This window comes from Acomys russatus, chromosome 6 (assembly GCF_903995435.1).
Source record: "Acomys russatus chromosome 6, mAcoRus1.1, whole genome shotgun sequence".
Classification (NCBI taxonomy): Eukaryota; Metazoa; Chordata; class Mammalia; order Rodentia; family Muridae; genus Acomys; species Acomys russatus.
The window spans coordinates 58,613,648-58,634,619 of NC_067142.1; the positions used below are offsets into that span (position 1 = coordinate 58,613,648).

The window sequence follows — 20,972 nt, forward strand, 5'->3', positions numbered from 1 at the left end:
CCCAGCAATTATGATTGCACTGCTCATGAAAACATTTATATTTTATTTCAGTTTCTGTGAATTAAGCATGCCACCCTCAAAGGCCCCTTGCAATCCTTTATTTTGTGTGGCATCCTGCTGGATTTACTCAAGAGATGAGAAAATAGGGGTCTCTGAGCAGAGCGTTATGAAGGAAGGAGAACTACATTCACCCATGGTCACAAAGGATTGGAAGTGAGGAGCTGTTTTAGCACAGAGCTGCCGGGAAACAGTGACGTTCCTCTTGGTGGCACAGAAGTATTTTCTGTTTTACGATTGGCATTTGGGAAATCTACAAAGCTAGTAAGGGTGGGAGAAAGGAGCCAGCTCCTGGCTAGAGCGACTAGGATAAAGTGACTCCAGAGCAAGAAATGTGTCGGCTACCCTCCTCCAAGTGGGCGAATTCCAAATCTCTAAACCTCAAACTCTTTCTGCAGCGAGAGGGAGAAATGATGAGGTGTATGATGGAAACACTTTTAAACAGAGAAAGAAAGAGAACTTTCATGTTGTTACCAAACGCTAAAGAATGAACATTTCAAAGTCCACCCTCGGATGGAATAAAGCTGAGAGGCTGTCAGGAAAGGCACGCTTGGTCTCTTAAGGAATGCAGGAGGCCTCCAAACAGGTCAGGGTGGGTTGACACTGTGTCAAAACAGTCCCTGAAGGTCTTAGTCGGGTTTCTGTCTCCTCTGTCACCCCAGGTTTATCTTTGGTAGACACATTAATGAGCGGTTACGTTGGAAAAAGAGGAAAAACAGAAGGTAGGAGGAAGAGCTAAACACTAAGCCTGAATTTCCTATAGAACCCCATAAAGGCTACAGACGATAACCATCCCAGGTTAGAGAAATTGAAACCCAAGTATTTTCACATAAGGAATAGTGCATCAGCATGACTCCTGACCCTGTGCATCAGCATGGACACACTGACCCTGTGCATCAGCATGGACACGCTGACCCTGTGCATCAGCATGACTCCTGACCCTGTGCATCAGCATGGACACGCTGACCCTGTGCATCAGCATGGACACGCTGACCCTGTGCATCAGCATGGACACGCTGACCCTGTGCATCAGCATGACTCCTGACCCTGTGCATCAGCATGGACACACTGACCCTGTGCATTAGCATGAACATGCTGGCCCTGTGCATCAGCATGGACATACTGACCCTGTGCATCAGCGTGGACACACTGACCCTGTGCATCAGCATGGACACACTGACCGTGTGCATCAGCATGACTCCTGACCCTGTGCATCAGCATGGACACACTGACCCTGTGCATCAGCATGGACATACTGACCCTGTGTATCAGCATGGACCCCTGACCCTGTGCATCAGCATGGGCACACTGACCCTGTGCATCAGCATGACTCCTGACCCTGTGCATCAGCATGGACACACTGACCCTGTTTGTTGTTTCATGACTATCCTTTCACCCTGCTTTTAGCTATGTTGACTGTCACCTGGTACATCAATAAGGTGCAATTTCTTTATCCTTCTGTTTATGCATTCAGAATTACTACTGGGGGAAAGGGACAGTTAGGGTTTCAAATAGAACTGTCAGAGCTTATATCTCAGAGTCCCTTCATTGTCCAACAACAAGGGAAATATGAAATACAATTCACACAGTCATGTGTGCTGAAAGAAAAAAGGAGCAGAATAGGACAAAGACTGGAGGAGTCTCCTGAATTGTTCAGGCGTGGAGAGACTGGGAAACTGCAGATAGAGAACTCAAGGAAGACGATGTTCATAAGGCCTTTGAACGCAGACCTGAAGGAAGCTAAGGTGTGATCTTTGCAGCTATCTCAAGGCACAGAAAGAAATGCAAAGCTTCCATCTCCTCAGCCTGCTAAAGAAAGAGGAGCACTGCAGCTGGAATGGAGAGCAGGGAAGGAAGAAGACGAATTAGAGACAAAAGTGTGTGGGGGTGTGTGTCACGTAGGGTACTGAAAGCCCAGCCAGGACTTTGAATTCTCCTCCTTAGTTTATATGGACTCAGGGACCAGATGTTTGCTTACCTAAAATGCCACGGTACTGGGCATTTCTTCAAACGGCACTTTTTAATACAAAGTTCGTCCCTGGGTTTCTAATGGCAAACTAAACCAAGGTATCTTTTTTTCCTCGCAATATTTTTTTCTAAGCAGCGCGCGTGGGGGGGGGGGGAGCATTGGGGGGGTAAATTAATTGGTATCATAGCGATCCAAGAACATGGTTTCCCAAGAGGTCAATAAATGACACAGTTGCTAAGCTGTGGTCAAAAAAAAAAAAAAAACCAAGTTGTTCCTCTCTGTGCTTCCCGCAAAGAACCTCGGGACCTTGAGACGATGTGACAGAGGAGAGGCGGTAAAGGCAGGCAGATGAGAACGGATGCCCACCAGAAAAGTTCCAAAGTTGAGGTGTCTCTGGAGAGAGGCCAAATAGCTCATAAAGCCCTAATGTTCCCGCCTCGCTATGCTGTGCCCCAGAGACAACAGTGAGAAAATGTCTGAGGCGAAACGCATTCCCTGGAGTTAAAAATCTTGCTTTGTGCTGTGCTGTTTGAACATACGTGAACCCCATATGTTTTAAACTAATGCATGTTTATGTAGCATGAGGAAAAAAATGGTAAAAGATTTTACACATAAAGCAATCAATGTGAGGAGGTATAAATGAAAACAATGCTTTAAGTATATGTGTGAACAGGTATGTGGAACTATAATATAGCTAGAATAACTATATATTTTATATTGCCTGGAGTGGCCTTATTTTCCTCTCATAATTGTGGTGAAAGTATTAACAGCACTCCGTTTAATTCTCAAGAATGTCCTGTACTGAACAATAAACTATATAGTCATTTTCTCAATGCCTTGTGTTCAAAGGGGTCAAATAATGAAGTGTTAGCATATGTATCATTAATTAGGATTTTTATCTGAAAAATATTTTAATTTTAATTAGTCTAGTTTTAAAATAAGAGGTTTATGGTAGATTTATGACCAAAAGCCTTGAGCATCAAAATAAAGCATAAGGAACGACAGATGTTTAAACGAAAACTTGTCCAGATGTCATCATTTTCAAAGAAATGACTAAAATGCTCTTTCAAAATAAGGTACATATTTCTTTAGCAAGAAGGAAACTTAAGAACATGTACATTTTTAATAAGTATTTCTACAGTACCTCTCCTAGGGGGTTAGCTATTGCAAATGACTCTGGGGTTTGAAAGATAAATAGCACGGCTCTTTGTTATAAATAAACTTACAATCAGCAAGAGAGGGATGCACATGAACAAATGAACACATACACATTCCTGCACCCTGTCCTGGGCATGATGAGAGAAACAGACACAGGTTAGGAACCGAAACGCGGAGACAGCAGTAAGGAAAGGGGCCAGGAAAGGACTCACAGGGGCTCTCCAGGAGAGCAGTTAGGAAAGGGGGGGTAGTGCGCTGCAGTTAGGAAAGGGGGGCAGTGCGCTGCAGTTAGGAAAGGGGGCAGTGCGCTGCAGTTAGGAAAGGGGGGGAGTGCGCTGCCTCTATGTACTGGGGGGAGAAGAAAGTGAGACATTCCAGACCAAGAGAGTCATGTGAATAAACGCCAAAGGCAAGATTAACCTTAGAGGGGAGTGAACCGTGGCCATAACAAGTGTTGTGACAACAGACAGAGCCCAACAAGTCCTGAGAAATTAGACCGTGGAATGCAAACCTAAGTGATTTAAACTTTACGCTCAAGGCTTGACAGGGCATTCATTTTAATAAAACGGACAAGATATATGTCTGAATTTTTTAGAAAGGCTACTTTGTTAACCGCATAGAATTTGAAGGTATGGATGTTAGAGGTCAAAGGATCAGGAAGCCACTACGGGAATCCTCAGAACTAAGCAGGGACATACCGTAGGTGTGGTACCGGGGAGACGGTGTGTTGGTTTGAATCTGTAATGTCTTCCATAGACTGTGTTTGGAAGCCTTGGCCCTTAGTGTGTACCACAAATTTGAAGCAGTGGGGCCTGATGAGAGAGACTGAGTGGTTACACATAGATCTCTCCGAGTCAGATGCCGTGGGTTCTAGTCTCTGGCTCCTGGTTGATGTAATACCAACAGTTGCCTCACATTCCTAGTACCATGCACTTCCTCAGCCATAAAAAACAAAAACAGAAACAAAAAACAAAACAAAACAAAACCCTTGGATTCCCTCTAAAACCATGAGCTAAATCAATGAAACCTTTTCTCATCAAGCTACTGGTACAGAAAATTTCTGGAGGTAAAAATTTGGGAATTGTCAATGTTTTAAGGCTTAAATGGTAGTACTTGAATGGTAGGAGACGTGATCGGTCAAGTAAAACCACAAGAAGACAAGAAAGCCCATGAGCTCAGTAGAATCCCAGGGTTTACAGGAGGGCAAAGGTGGACAGCCATTGAAAACAAGGGACGAAGACATGGAAGGGGGCCTAGAAGAGAGACAGAGACAGAGACAGAGACAGACAGAGACAGAGACAGAGACAGATGGCCGAATTAAAACGAGAGTGGATTCAGGAATAAGAGTGCCCTTTAGTTAGGACAGTCAGGCCCCAGTTGACCTTGCCCATGAGTATCTCCACAAAGTGGTGGGGTGCAGGCTAGATGAAGGTTGGACAATTAACTGGGGAAGGAGAGGGGACAACAGATAGGCTTGAGTTTGGGTCTTCCTGAGTTAAAGGTTTGTGCCGGCCTTGTTAATGTGACAGAGGATGCATCATGTGAAAACAGAAAGCTCACTCCTAAGAGTTAATTTTCGTAGAAAGTGGGTGAGGAGGTATGGATGTGGTCATGTTCAGGGCCAGTGTCTCATCACAGACAAAGGTGAATCAGGAGGATGCTCCGAGTACAGGAACGGCTTGGGGACTGAAAGACAAGAAGCCAGTTAGCGGCCCCTATAAAATTATGAAGTAGGGCATGTTAAGTTTATCATCCCCGTTTGGAGAACAGTCACTAATCCAAGCCCACTGGAATATTCCTTAGTAGCACTCATGATTACGCTAAGGTACAAGACTCAGTACGCTTTGACACACATTCAAAAAGGGGAGGGGGCATGGTTCCCAGGCTTCTCAGTAACTTAGGGAAAAGGAAAATGGCCACTTTCACCATCCTTTGAGTTTCAACTGGTAGAAAAGTTAAATTGTGCAGAAACTAACTAATTGATCAGCAAATCAAAAGTGTTTTGCTCAAATATATGTCTCCACCACAGTGGGCTCTCTGATTTAAAGTTCTTACTCCATATTTTGAACCTAGGTCTCAGAGGCAAAGAGGACAGTAACTTTCAAACATCCTCTGACTCTTCCATTAATTCTTTAGCGGTCTTTTTTTAAAATCTAAGGAAAGTTCCACAGGTAGCGTGTGTTCTGCTTGCCATACACTTAGGGACAGCATCTCCTAAGACATCTGTCAGTGATGCCAAGGACCACAAGAAGTCAGGGGAATGTGATGGCAGTGGAGACTGAATGGAGAGTCTTGGGAAACGGCAACACCAAAGAACAGTAACTATTGGCTGTTAGACATGAGCTCCACATAGACAATGGACCCAGAAGGTGAACTGGGAATGAAGGGGGAAAAAGTAAGCCAGCTTCTAAGAATCCTGATGCATCATGGCAGGAGACAGGGACTAGTGGTGACAGCAGTAAGGGTTGGGGGAATGTATTGGTCCAACTTGGGCCTTAATGGAAGACTTTTTCAGGAGAGTGGTAGAATTATGTTTGGGGCCCATGGCAGAAGTAAGTAAGCACTGTGCCTGATCCCAGGCCCTTAAATATTTCTTTAGGTTTGTACCAATAAACTTCCATCTGTAAAGAAATATCCAGGGAGAACAACAACGTTGGGGAGAAATCTGGACTTCCTTTGTTTTACTTCATTTTATTTAAAGCAAAATATAGAATGTTCTAAGACAGTAAAAATACACAGGCAATTGTTCCAGAAAGCATAAATGGAAAGAGAGGTTCAAAGTCAGGGAGCAAGAATGGAAGGCAGAAAATGTCTGAGAACACGCTGTCTCACCCCAGGCTGACTGTTGTTTTTCCAGTAAGTCGGATAAAATGGGAAATGATAAAATAAATAAATAAATAAAACGATTCATACATACCATAAACACTTTATGTAACTGAAAACATAAATGAACACACATGTGCCAATCTTTTGATGTCAGGCCAAGGCCTGCTCTCTGCATATGGGCCACTGATTAGAGTTATGGCTCTTCTGTCTTACATAAACCACATCCTTCATTGTGATTTCCAGTTTTGCTTTCTTTAACGGGAGGGAGGGAGAGAGAGAGGGAGGGAAGGAAGAACCTCAACACACTTATTAAATAATCTGAGCACAGAAACTCTCTACAGTTTTATAAGCACCCAGGCAACCGCGTGCCCTGTTTCACTAGTGTCCTCCCCACACCTCACCAGTAGGGCAATGTTCACAGCTAACAACCCTTTTTTTTTCTTTTTTTTCTTTTTTCTCCTCTGCGTCTCTCCCTTCCCTCTTTGACATTCGATCAGTTTACATCCTGTCAATTCCACTGCTCTTTGTTTGTACATGAAGGAATACACAGCTTTGGCACACAGATGTGGTCCCTGGAACTCCTGTCCTTTAGGACAGTACAAAAGATTTCTTTAAATTTTTTCTGGTGGGGCACACCTTTAATCCTGGAACTCATGTAGGCAAAGGCAGCCTGATCTCTGAAAGTTCTACACAGCCAGGTCCAGGCTAGCCCAGACTATACAGAGGGACCCTGTTGCAAAAGAAAGACAGAAAGACGGAAAGACAGGAAGGAAGGAAGGAAGGAAGGAAGGAAGGAAGGAAGGAAGGAAGGAAGGAGAAACAATAAATAACTTTAAGTTTTTAAAATGTATATATGTGTGTGCACATACATGCATGTATGTGGGTGTCTGTTGAAGCTAGAAAAACACTTCAGATCTCTGGAGCCACAATTACAGGCAGTCATGAGCTATTACATGTGGGTACTAGGAATTGAACTCCAGTCTTCCGCAAGAGCAGTGAATGTTCTTCACTGCTGGGCCATCTTTCCAGCTTTCCTCTAAAAATATTCTTTTAATGGTCTTAGCAATTTAGCACATTTCCCCCATATTCCTCAATGAGATGCCACCCAAACTGTAAAGTCTTTCCTCAATGACTTTCCACCATAGGTTCAATATATATTCATTTACAGAGTACAGGCTGTTGTGGAAATGGCCACTTATAGATGAGCCACCATTTGTCGATGCCTCACTGTGATTAATCGGTGTATTAGGTGTCCATAAGACTTCTGGCATCATTCTGTTTAGTCCTCACTGTACGATCGCAGGTACCATACTTTCTGTGTATGGCATCAGAAGGCAGCTATGCTCACCAGTATACCACAATGGACTCTAATATGTGACATGAGTTTGTGCCAGTGATAACACCATGACACTGGCGACCAAACAGAAGGATGCCTGAAGTCTCTGGACATCTAACACAATGGCACTGCAACTATGCAAAAACAGCTACAAACACACAGGGGCATGGCACATTTGGGACATCTTTGCCTTTGCATCAGAAGGTGCATACATAGAGACATCTGAATCTGGGTCACTGGGCCTCAGACACTAGGCTCTTATCCGATACGTTACATTGTTTGGTTTCTGAATGCCAGGTTAAAAGTGGAATCACTAATAATTTACAAGAATGTTATTATTGACACAAAGTCAACAATGCTCTTCTCTAACAATTACCTTCAACCACAGACCAAAGGAATTTGTTTAGGGTAGTCATCTAATTATTCTAAGGTGATGCTTATCTATTTCAGGCAACGACAAGAAAAAAAAATTGGAGGACAAAAGTATACTCCTTCCGAGATAAACAAAGCTATTGCAGGGCTAAACAGGACGTGAGACAAGACAACGCTCTGCTCACTGCAAAGGCAGTTCCCACTATAACTTGCCAGAGTCTTTGTCTTTGTACAGACACAAGATGTCTTTCGCAAAGTGGAGTTGGGAAAAAGAAATATACAACGGGATATGAAGGTGAGCGAGTCAACGAGACGCTAACTGAGAAATTAAGTAGGGCAAGCTTACTTTCTTGGTACACTTCTTCACGGTGTTGATCAGCTCCTGCATGACCAGGTCCACGCTCTTCAGGGATGGCCCTTTCAGCTTTACTATCTGCTTTTTGACTATTGCTTCAAATGCCATGTCCGGAGTAAACAACCCTGTCCTGAATGTAAGAAAGACAGCAGCAGATTAGATATCAGCGGCTGAGTATAGTAGCCGCTGTTTAAATGGACACGCTCCTTGAATTGAGCCTGTAGTAGACCAAGTTTTAGATGTGTACCAGTAGCTGCAGTGACACATCAGCCATTAAAGTGCTTGCCTTGCCAGCATGGGGACCTGAGTTTGAGCCCTAGCACCCACACACAAGAAGACAGGACTGTGGTACAAGCCTGTGGTCCCAGAGGAGGGAAGGCAGATACAAATGGAGCTCTGGGGAATTGATTGCTGCTCAGCCTCCATAGCCTGCTTGGAAAGGTTAAGGCTGATGAGAGATCCTGTTTCCAACATGAGGTGGACGGCTCCTGAAGAATGGCAGCTGAATGACCTTTGGCCTCCACAGGCAAGTGCACACGCTTGCATGTACACCAGTACGCCTACACCTCGCTCACACACTGATGCACACACACATATACACAGAAACAGGCATACATCAGTACACACACAAAGTGTACATGGCAGCCAGTTCTATTTGTGACCCCTTTATTATACTATCTTTAATAGCCCTAAAATTCAAGTTTCCATCTAACAGCAATGCCCAAGCATTAAGCAGCACTTGCTCACACTATGTCAATTACTGGACTCAATGCTTGCAAATGCACACAAAACAGCCCAGCATGTTTTCATAACTTACAAAGTAATGTGGACTGTAATTTGTCTCAACTCACTATTTCAAAACAACAAAAAGGAACATAAGTAGGCCTCCATAATAATCTTGTAGATTCACCCACTGCCTGAAATTTTTCTGGGAAAAAATATGTATCTGTACAGACACTATAGACATTATTCTTGACATGATTTCTCCAAAAATGCCACGTAACAACTATTTTCATATAGCATTAGGTATTGTGAGAAATTATGAGATGATTCAAAGCACAGCGAGGCTGCATGTATGTTATGTTGAAGAGGTGTGCTGTTTTACATGAGAATGTGCGCTGTGGATCGGGCCATCTCTGGGAATCCGTTTATCATCCCTAACGGATTTCAAAAGCAGACCTCTCTTAACACAGCGAAGCAATGGGGCCTCAGAACCTACTCTTTCCAGCCAGACTGTACTACAGAGACCTGGCTGGTTCTCAACTCAACATCCCTGAGTGCTGAAGGAAAGAGTGTGACTGTAAAGGAGCCATCAACTCACCTAGATGGTGTACAAGGCCTAGGTGGTGAATTTATAAAAATAACCAAAATAGCAAGCGTATTTTTTCAGCTGGAATTAACTCAAAGTTAATGTCATAATAATGCTAGGTGTGGTAGTGTGCGCCTATAATCCCAGTGTGGGGAATGGATAGAGATTCCCAACATAATCTCATCCTGGCCCTGGTGGCAGAAGCTGAGCCTCAACTGGCTGCCAGCAGGAGGACCCTCCTTCACTGAAGGCAATGTGTGAACCATGAACCAGCCACCTAAGTGGGGACAGATTATATTCAGGACATCGCTCATTAACATGTGCTTGTCAAATCACATTCAGCTTACTCTGCATGAGCTCAAGAAATGGGTTGTAAAATAATTTAGGTCATACTCCTCGACTGTATTGCTATGGAATGGATGCATGTGTTTCCCTAAGACAGGTTGAAACCCTGTAGACTTGATGTCACAGCATTAGGACACAGAGCCTTTGAGAAGAAATCAGATTGTAAGGGCGAATCTCTCATGAACGAGATTAGTATCTCCTAGGAGATCGGAGAGCCTGCTGCTGCTCCTTCCGCCACATACAGGCACTGTGAGACTTGGGTAGCAGACAAACTGGAAGACAGGCCTCACCAGGCCAGGCCAGGCCATGCTGGGGAACATTGGTCATGTGCTTTCAGACTCCAGAACCGCGAGAGACAAATGTCATTGTTGATAAGCAATTCAGTCTGTGAGAGTGTGTTATACAATACTAAAATACAAAATAACAAAATAGCCCTACACTCACCAAGGGGAAGTTCAGTTTCTAGCTCACTCCAGGCCACGTTCTGTGCTCACGTCACTCCACTCTCCTAACCACCCTACCCACAATAGCCAGCCTGGAAAGCCTGCTCCATGAAGATTGGCAGCACCTTGCCAATGGCTTGGCTGCCACCACCTCTCCATCCTCAACAGCCTGAATTATCCTCTTGCACTCCCTCAGGTCCACTGCACAAGTCCTCCTATGCACGTACCCATGTATCTGCATGCTTTTACACACACACACACACACACACACACACACTCAGGCACACAACACTCTATGATTGAAATTATTCCTTACATACAAATGGTTATATTGAAAAATAATCACCCTTCTTAGTCTTTCCCAACTTTTCTCCACAATTCCAAATTATTTTGTTATTTCTCCATGGAAAACAATTGTGTGTGCACATGCTGAGCCTTCCTGCCTGCTTATAGAACAGAGCCTTGCTCCCCACTCAGGGGTGAGTAGAATGCTGGCTTTATTGTGAAGAGACAGGCCATGGGTACAAAATGCTTTTTATATTTAAAAAAATCTCTCTAGTAATATAGAAAATTAGCACCAAGTCAAAAGCCAAGGTTTTCTTTTTCTGTCTTCTCTCTCCTTTTTCCAGATGATGATGAAAAACTACTTTACTAGCCATTTGGAAACGTTTGCTTTTCTTTTGGTAGCTCGAAGACAGGGAAAATGTGCATCACTTGCCTGATGCCATGTATGTTTTTGATTGCATAGCTTATTTCTCTTCTCAGTTCCTTCTCATTGAACTCCATCTGCAGATGCGAAAACAAGCCACAGTTAGGACACTTAATTCCTTTGGATAATATTATTGAATAGTATAGAATCAGGATAACTTGACTGTTAATAATAAATGAATACTCATGTCTTTTGTAAGCTAAACCCAGATGGTCAAAACATCTGTTTATATGGAGTTCAAGGCTACATGGAACACTAGGGATTTCTGGAACTTCCAGTGGAGCAGAGATTTTTTTTTTTTAACTCTGTTATATGAGGAGAGCTGAGCATAAAGGATACCTCCTGGACATAAACCCAGTCACTCATTTGAAACATAGAATTCTTTTTGCTGAACGTAGTAAAATGGAGGCCACGGGAGAATGCATAAATGAGAGTATCTTCTGATGGGAGGCCACAACACAGCTGTCTTTTCTTTCTGGCCATTTTAACCACCTGATCGTAAAACCTCTTTATAAAAGGAAATTAATAATATCTTACCACGCCAACACAGGATGCATTGCTGCATAACTATTTCCTGGAAGTCCTGGGCACTACAAATCCACGTGCAAGTGGGATCAAAGTGTCATAGAGCTTAGTCCCAGCAGGCACATCCAGAGAGGCCCAGATTCTGCTTTAGCAGGGATGCCGCCATTTCAGTGTCACTCTGGACCATTTCCTCCCTTACACTCTGCATCTCAGAGCAATAACCTCCCTCGAGTCCCCATCCCATGTTATGGCTTCACTTAGCATTCCTTCCTTTGTAAAGTGAATGTTCCCACCCCTTTCTCACCTCTTACAGCTTAACTGGCTACCCATCGTTCCAAACTCAGCTCAGAAGTCTGGCTCACTTACCTACTTGGGCTGGGATTCATGTCTGTGGGTGGGGTTTCCATAGCACCCTGTGCTGAAGTTTGTCACTTTACTTAGCACATTTTAATAAAACTATCTATTTACCCACCCTCTTCCCACACCAATACATAAACACCCACCTCCTCAAATGCAAGGCAAGTGGCACAGTCCCTAAGTGACTCGGCTGCATTACTGAGCAATCAATCCTAGCAAACACAAACAACCCTCATTTCCCTCCTGCACACTGACACCTTTCCTTAGTTCCCTCATATGATGGGCACCATCATTCACTCAGTGGCAGAAGCCAGGACTTGGGGCGTGATTTGGAACCTTCTGGTTTCTGTCTCTTGAATCGCCTGTCAACCTTACCTCTAAAATCCCACAGCTACGCATTTCTCTCCATCCGTTCTCCATCCTTTCTCCTTTCATCATTTTGACGGAGAAGCTAAAACTAATTTACATTTCAGAGCTCCTCCCTTGCACAAGATCCCTTCCAAGACCAGTTGCCCAATCATGTGTTTGCAATGTTGCTTTCTTGGTCTTTAAGGGACCCCTGAGATTACAGAAGCTTCAGGCAGAAAACATGGTCCATCCACCTCTGGTCGGTCCCTCCTCTTCCTTATGGCTTGCCCCTTGGTGATCAGCAGGCATAGTAGTCTTTGGGGATCATAGACACAACTAGGTAACATACCCCTGTGTAAAATCTTCCTGTCGCTTTCCATTGTGAACCACGAGCACCTCACTGCACCCAGGTTAGGCCCGGGTGAACTGGGCACTTCCTTCCTTCCTCTCTGAATTCTTTCATCTTCGTCTCCGCTACCTCCACGCATGCGCTTGGCCTGTCATACTCACTCCCATTATGTTGCTTCGCACGAGGACACAGCTTGTTCCCTGAGTGAGCCTCTCCTCAGGAGTGTTCATAACACTGGCATCTTTATGCTGTGCTGGCTAATACACTCTTCATTCAGAGAGAACCTGTCTAAATATCCCAAGAAAAGGGAACTTCGCCTCAAGACGCCGTAATAACACTTGAACATTTCTTATGTTGTCTATTTTTTCATTGTCTGTACTTCCCCACTAGGCAAATTCAACCACTCTCTATCTTGATCAGTGGAACTTACCCCCACAAAAGAGTCTCGGAAATATTTTAAGTTAGACAACTGATAAATGCTGTGGCAAACTCAAGTATTGTTTCTTGAAGTGATCTCTATGAACTCACTGAAATCAAAAAAGGGTATTTCAAGGACAAAGGATTTTATTCCAAGAACTCTATTGGTCCTGCGATATAGAACATTACATCAAGAGAGCTGTAAAAGAGAATACGGAAATGATGTGGGAAAAGGGAAGAGCTTTGGTTACGAACCTTCACTATCTCAAAAGGAAAGCGCTCGTGGAAAATGCGATTGATCTTAGCACCGCCAGAGAGCTCTAAGGTGTCTACTTGATCCCCCGACCCTTCGATTCGCTTCTCAAAGTCCACAGCGAACTGTTGGACCATCCTAGAATTGAGAAAGAGAAATAAACCTGGGTTAAAGTTAGTTAAAAATAGGCAGCTCTCTGGTCCTTGCCTGATTTCACTAAGAGTGTATGTAGCTGAGACTCCTTTCCTGGTGTTCTTAGTGACACCTGCTGGTCAAGTTAGCACTGCTCATCGAGTAGGCAATTACAGAAACATGTGTTACTGAGATTTATTTTAGGCATTTTAACTGGAGTAAATATCTCAAATATTTTTCACTTTAAATGTGTTCTGTCCATTGTGGTTAGAACAAGAAATTGTACTTAAGGAACGGTTAAACTAAAAATGAAAATTATGTGATAAATCTTATGTAGAATATTCAAGGGAGCCTCCACTCCTGTGACATGATGCCTGCCCACTCCCAGCTCCTGCCACTGAAACAGCAAACACACACACACACACACACACACACACACACACACACACACACAAACACACACAGACACACACATCACACATACACATGCACACACACAGACACACGCACATACACAGACACAAGCACACACACACACACACACACACACACACACACACACACACACCACTGCTAAGACTCATTTTCTCCCTCCCTCCTAATATGGCACCTCAAGACACAGGTTTCCACATCTTCAGATGCCATGATTCATAGGAGTGCCTGGCCCACACTGCAACTATGTGCTGGCCATGTATTTTCTCTTAGCTGTCTTGTATCAAAAAACCTAAAACTTAAACCCCTTACCTTCTCTCAGTCCCGAGCCTGCTGATTCTCCTGCCTTGGCTCAGCCCTCAGGAATCCCTTCTTGGATTACTAAAGAACCTATAGATTTTTTTTCCTGATTCTAGGATTATGTCCAGGTCAGATCTTATACTGCCACAACCACACAAACCTGCCTCCACAGACCCTTCTGCTAGTACTTCTGGCTTGCTTTTTACAAGGCGCCCACAGTTTGGCTTACCCCACTATCTAGGACTCTTCGCAATATGGCCCTGGCTGTTCTTGAGGCCCGTCTCTTGTTCATCAACATGCACCTTCCAAAGCAAACAAAAAGAATCTACTGTCCAGTCCCCAAAGGTACTGCGCCCCTGTGCTTTCCTACTTTTCTTGAGTATTCTCAACACAATTGACTCCATCCCCTGCCTGACTGATTTGCTTCTGTTCTCAAGACTCAGCTCAAATATTAATTCCTCCAAGAAACCCGCATGATCAGTGGCCCTCAACTACCACCGTCATCTACCACTGCTCAGATGAAGGGGTCCTCTGCTTCTCCCATCTATTTCTAGCTAGGTACTTAGAAGACCATATCACCACTGCCTCTTTCCCTGTCAGTTGCCCCCTGAAGGCAAAGGCATGCACTCGGTTTCTCTCTGTATGAGCAACATATAAGAGACGCTTAATAAATATTTGTCCTATGAGTCAACTAATTATCTTAAACTAACTGGTTGAAATAAAAGAAAAGGGGAAAAAAGTATGTTTATTTGTGATGATAACTGGGTTTAGAGATTCCAGCCATGCCTGTCACACTAGAACTACTATTTTCAAATTCAAAATCTAATAGCAAAATATTTTCAGACCTTCTGAAATGTGTATAATTTTATTGTCAAAAACCTATAGGATAGAAAATGGGTTAAAATAATTACAAGTTATTTAGCCACGCTCAAGTATATTCTAATGTTTTGATGTCTTTTGTTAAACATCTAGAAGGTTGTGGGAAATGTGCTGAGACACTAGAAGCTTTTAAAAACTTCATCTCTGTCAATTCTTTCCATCCCCTCCACTTGGAATAAGCTATCTACAAGTTCACTCTCATCTCTTACCCTCCTCCTTAACCCTAACACACTGCCCTCGTCTTTCCCTCGGGGCCTGGGGAATCACTTCCCCTGAGAGTTAACACTTCTCCTCGTATGTTCCTGCCTCCTTCTCTGGGCTGCAGCATTCTCTACTTATGACAAAGAGCTAGATTCTAACATGACTCATCATTTATAGGCTTGTCTTCACGATCCTCCTCCTGAGTGCTCATTGCTGACTGCACAGTAGGTAATGCAGAGCCAGGGTCAGAGTAGAGTGCATGGAAAGATGGCAGAAAGAGGGGTGAAGGAACATGCCAGGGAAGACAGGAGCATGAAAAGAAGATGAATCGACAGCCTAGTCAACAACTGAATGGTGATATGTTCTGCGGTCAAGGCCATGAAGTCACAGAGGCAAGGACCAGTCTTTGCATCCTAGACTCAGACAGATGTTGAGATGATGTATGGCCTCAACATAAATATAATATATTCTCTTCCATATAACTTAAAGAATTTTTATAAGAGTTTATCCAAAGTCAAGAAGAAAAAAATCTAAGAAATCACTCTACTCTTCAAAAAAGTTCTACCCAGGTGTGGTGGCGCACACATGTGATCCCAGCACTCTGGGAGGATGAGGCAGGCAGATCTCTCTGTGAGTTTAAGGCCAGTCTGATCCACAAAGAGAGTCTAGGACAGCCAAAGCTGCACAGAGAAACCCTGTCTCAAATATATATATATATATACATATATATATATATATATATATATATATATATATATATATATATATATGAGAAAGAAAGATTTTTTAAACATTTTTCTTTGTCATGGTATTATTTTTAAGTGAAATATAACATGATGCAATTAAGATGCCACTGAGACAATTTAAACATTTAGAAATCCTTTCATTAAAAACAAAACAAAGCAAAAAAAAAAGAAGAAGAAGAAGAAGAAGAAGAAGAAGAAGAAGAAGAAGAAAGAAAGAAAGAAAGAAAAGAAAAGAAAAAAAGAAACAGCATTCAGAGAGACAGAGGCTGGCAGATCTCTGTGAGTTCAAGGCCGGCCTAGTCTACAGAGTGACTCCAGGATAGCCAAGGCTACACAGAAAAAGCCTATCTTGACAAAACAAAACAACAGGAAAAAGAACAACAAATAACAACAAAATACAGAATACTTATGTGACCATCACTAGGGCAGAAAATACCAAAATGAGCCCAATACTGCTGTGACTTCTGACCAAAGCAAGAACCATATAAGACATTTCAATGCACCCTCTCACATTTGAAGGATGATTGTGTCTCCCCCTCTTTCCAAAGAGCTGAGACAGTAGCATAATGCCACATCTATTCCCATAGGAATGGACGGTGAAGTTTAAGTTGTAGGAGGACACTACACAAGTCATCGGGTTGGTAAAGTAGTCCAGGTTACAAGATTAAGTACATCACCTCCACTGAATGGGCACAGCAGAGAAGCACTAATGGCATCACTGTCCGTGTGGGCACTCACCTCAGAAGGTAGTTATCACCAGGCTAAACCTGGACCACAATGGGAAAGAAAAGCCCTGGAATAGAAAGCCAAATCTAACTAAAGAGGGAAGAAATAAGACAAATATAAGGAAGAAACTATTGTGATGTGTGAAAAATCCAAGGTCCTCGTACTCACAGAGAAGGACTGGAAAAAACCAGAAAAGTTAAACATGCTTATCTCTTCAAAGGAAGGAGATTGCCATCCCACATGGAATGCTGGGAAAGAATTTCATTTACGATCTGGTAATCTTTTGCTATCTGTAGGGCCAGGCTTCACCCAAATATTCTATTTGTTTATCCCAGATTCTCCCATACTAAGTCTTGAGCATTGCTTCTTAGTACATAAAACCCATCCATGTGAGAAATTTCCCTTGTACTTTACAACAGTTTTGCAGCCTAAGTAACTTCTACGCTATCTTAGGGCCAGGCTTATCCTGACTCCCGCTGGCATGTTTACTTCAGTCATTCTTCCTAGACCTTTATCATCAGCACAGTTCCTGAGTCCATTGGACCCATCTTTATGGAAGAAGCCATGAGTGCTTTGAAATCTTAAACATTGCTGTTCACATGGGACTCCATTCATTGTCATCAGGAAACTTTTTCCTTCTCAGAATTGTGTTGTGCTTAAATGTGGCTAAAATAAACCACCTGGTGTCAGACTCCCAAAGTTTGGCCCGACACTGGTTAAATAAGTCAAGGTGAGTCTCATTTCTTGTCTCTCCTCGCTGCCAGCCATGAAGCTTGCAGGAACCCGTACACACAAAACACACAGTGAAGATGCAGGAAGAGGGGACCCTTACATACAAAAGACTGGCTAAATGAAAAATAAAGGAGTTAAATTTTGCTTTGAAGTATGAGAAATAAAGGTGCCACAAAATAAGATAGAGAAATGGTTTAGTTGGTCAAAGGTTTGGTACCCAAGGAGGAGGACCTGAGGTCAGACCCCTAGTACCCACATAAAAAGTCAGGCACAGTAGCATGCACCTAAAATCCAACCACTGGAGGTGGGGGGGATGAGCCCTTGGGCTTGTGAGCTAGCTAGTTGAGCTAAATTGATGAGCTCCAGGGACGTGAGATCTCCTGTCTCAAAAAAATAAGGCAGAGAACAATTAAAGAAGACATTCAATGTTAACCTCTAACCTATACACCCTCACACACATCCATGCCTTCCCACATGCATACACACACACACACACACACACACACACACACACACACATATCAATACACACAAATATAAATAAATAAATATTACTATGAGAGACATCAGTCATCACCACTGATGGGCAGTTCAGGCATGTAGGGATACTAGGCAACAGTCTTCCAGTTGAGACAGACCTAGCACATGTCAACTCACAAGAATGAGGAGACAACTGTGGTCAAGAGGGGTCAAAGGAGAGATGAAAGGAGTTAGATTTCCCTATCAACTCTGCTTTCCTATCTTAACATACCACAGGGATAAAGGAGATACAGGAAGATGAAAAGGTCATGAAGGAGTAAAAGCCCTGCCTGAGGCTTTATGCTTGAAGGTTAAACAGCCCCATTAAAACCATTACCAGCAGGGAGAAGGCAGTTTAAATGTGATAGGTTCTAATTAAAACTTTCATTCTCATCCTACTGAAATACACAGAGACAAATCTCATGAAAAGTGGAAGTGGAGATAAGAAAACGACATTGACATCCAAAAGTTCCACTATAAACTATAAGTAAGACGTGCTCATCTCTACCCACTCACTCCTGAGAGAGAAAAGCCCTACTGAGGCGTCACTGCTGGTTTCACTCCCTGACTGATTCCATGGAGACAAACAGCTGCTTAAGTTTATGACAACAGTAAAATTAGCATGTGTTCCTTGAGAAAACACAATGATTCAAGGGTCACTGTATAGTGCACAGCACCGTGTCTATGTCGCTCGCTGCTTCTAGAAAACAGTGTGACAAACATGTAGGCAGAACATGTGGTTTCAAATGAGCAAAGGAAGAGGGAGGTGACCCACTGCAGCAGAGCTTTGGTCTTCCTCGTGGGGTCTTCCGGTTTGAAGTTTTTGTAGGCTTCTACTTCATGTTCTATGGAGAGCAGCTGTCCCTGTAGTTTGTTCCGGAAGTTGGGCAGGGTGTCTCGAATATGGTTGGTAAGTTGCTACATAAAACACAGCAAAAACCAGACATGCGTATGAGCGTGAAGAGCAATGCCCAAGGTAAACTTCAGCCTCCACTGTTGCCCTCATCATCACACCCACAGAACTCATGCACATTTGCAATGGACTGCACTGATGGATGGAGGGAAAGGAGTGTCAGCTCTTCTCCACTGCCCTTGAGCCTACCATACCCTGCTAAAATACACCTGCTGTTACCTGTGGGGCTGCCTGCAGCACTTAGCACTGGGCTTAACATAGACGGCTGTTTATAGAAGGAACCTGAAGTTAAAATGGACTAGAAACATTGGAATCCAGTCAAACGTCATTCAACAAGAATCCAGGCATGGACCAACTTGGAGCACCTGCAGCTTAGATGAGTGATCATGCCCTTCTGCTTTTCTACTATACTTTATTTCTTGCAATCATAGTAATGAATTTCCCCTAGGATATTTTTTAATCTGTTTATACTTTACTTAGGGCAATACAGACATGGGAACAACAACCTAAAAAGTTACTATCACTGGCTAAATTGGTGGTTCATGCATGACCAACTTGTGTAGGTGTTTAAAATGTATTGGTGTCTTAAGTGATAGAGCCAAATGCTGCCTTGTGGCATCTAAATGCTCATTTGTCCTTAATCAAAAAGCATAAATTTTATGGTAGTCTGTTATGCCAGTTAAAAGCACATTACTGATCTTTATTTTCTAAAACTTCTTCAGTTGTTTAACCCAAGTGGTTCAGCTATAGAATCAGCTACTGTTACCATGACAACCTCCACTGATTCCTTCAAGGAGCCAACATCAGGATATTTGTGACTATCTGACTACTCATTGACAGATTATGTTCATACAGAAGAGCTCATAAGAGTTCATAAAGAAATTGTTAGGATATTTGTGACAGAAGCTACTAACCGCGTAAGTCACTGCCATGGAAACTCAGGAAGGAAGCCTGTATTGGGTGACCACCCTGCTTGCCAAGATGCTTGACTCCCATGTGGAAGATGATATGTACATAGTGTACTGAGGACTTATGGGAATGGTGCATGTATGCATGGAAGAGGGTAGGCTGAATAGCAATTCCTATTCTATTCATTTTAAGTGACTGTGCTATCTGGAAAACATGTTTTTCAGATTAGTGCAAATCAATGACTACTTCATCAGGATTTATTGCTTCAATATTTTAAATTAAGAAAACCCAATAAATATTTAATAAAACCATTAGAAAGTTAATGGGAAAAAATCTAACCTAACCATCACAGTTTGACATTTGAAACAGATCCCAGAAGACTACCTTGCCAGAGTGAGGTACGGTTAACTTAAGATAGTACATATTGTGAGTGAGTGAATGCTCACACATGTGTCTCCTGTTCACTGTTCCTAAATCAGTGTGTGTGTTTGCTTTGAGTACTGTCAACAATACTGAAGTGGATTCAATTCCATGAGAATGGTAAGTATGTAGGTCTAAATAATTCATTTTCAAAATTATTGTCAAAAGTAAAGTGAATCTTTTTCTGGACAAAATAAATTTCATAATACAAAATGTTAATTCTAGTGGTCTCCACACTTTTTAATTGTACTTACTACTTAAAAGAATAATTTTACCTGGTTCAGGACCTTCTGGAGGTGTGGGGTCCCCATACGGTCAGCGATATGTCTATAAGCCGGATGAGAAAGGAAAAACTTCCTCTCCGCCAGCATGGCCGCCTTGATGTCCTTCTTCCCGTCTATGTCCTTCTGGCTCCTGTTGACCACCCCCACGTAGCCTGAAACAAAGCACAAGCCCGTGGCATTGGGCACACTTCCTGCCATTTGTTCTAGAGAAACGTCAAGGCTCTCTAACAGGCAAAATTAGTTTTAAGGCCTAAATCCTGAGTCTCTCTGCAACATTCCATCCAAGACCTCACTATTCAATAAATGCCACTGATTTGGCTGGCTATTGATAAATCGTTGACATCAACAGAGTAATATCCCTCCCCTTTTTAAAGGTCTACACATTTTAAGAAACTATGCCCCAACCGTTGTGTCATAGAGCAGGCAAGTAAATATCAGACTTAAAAGAGAACGGTGTATATTTATATAGGCTATGATGAATATTTATAATCTTCCTTCAAGTTCCTTCCTTCCCCTGTTTTCTTATTCCTGTTATTTTAAAGGCATAGTTCTCTTCCTGAAATGTTCTTTAATACAGCACGTGGGAGCATTGTGCCAATCCACATAACGTACGGCTAACAATAAATCACTCCCTTGTAACAGAGGAAGAAG

General features: G+C 42.8%; 1 protein-coding gene across 5 annotated transcripts in view; it reads right to left on the reverse strand.

Moving 5' to 3' along the window:
• Dnm3 (dynamin 3) overlaps positions 1 to 20,972 on the reverse strand; it is a 448,546-nt gene that overhangs the window by 285,292 nt on the left and 142,282 nt on the right. For all 5 annotated transcript variants that reach the window (XM_051147697.1, XM_051147696.1, XM_051147695.1 and 2 more), the window contains exons 6-10: positions 20,313 to 20,473; positions 18,571 to 18,713; positions 13,131 to 13,266; positions 10,889 to 10,956; positions 8,065 to 8,203 (exon numbers count right to left, since the gene is read on the reverse strand). In XM_051147697.1, coding sequence (XP_051003654.1) covers positions 8,065 to 8,203; positions 10,889 to 10,956; positions 13,131 to 13,266; positions 18,571 to 18,713; positions 20,313 to 20,473 — 647 coding nt within the window. The remainder of the gene's footprint in view (positions 1 to 8,064; positions 8,204 to 10,888; positions 10,957 to 13,130; positions 13,267 to 18,570; positions 18,714 to 20,312; positions 20,474 to 20,972) is intronic.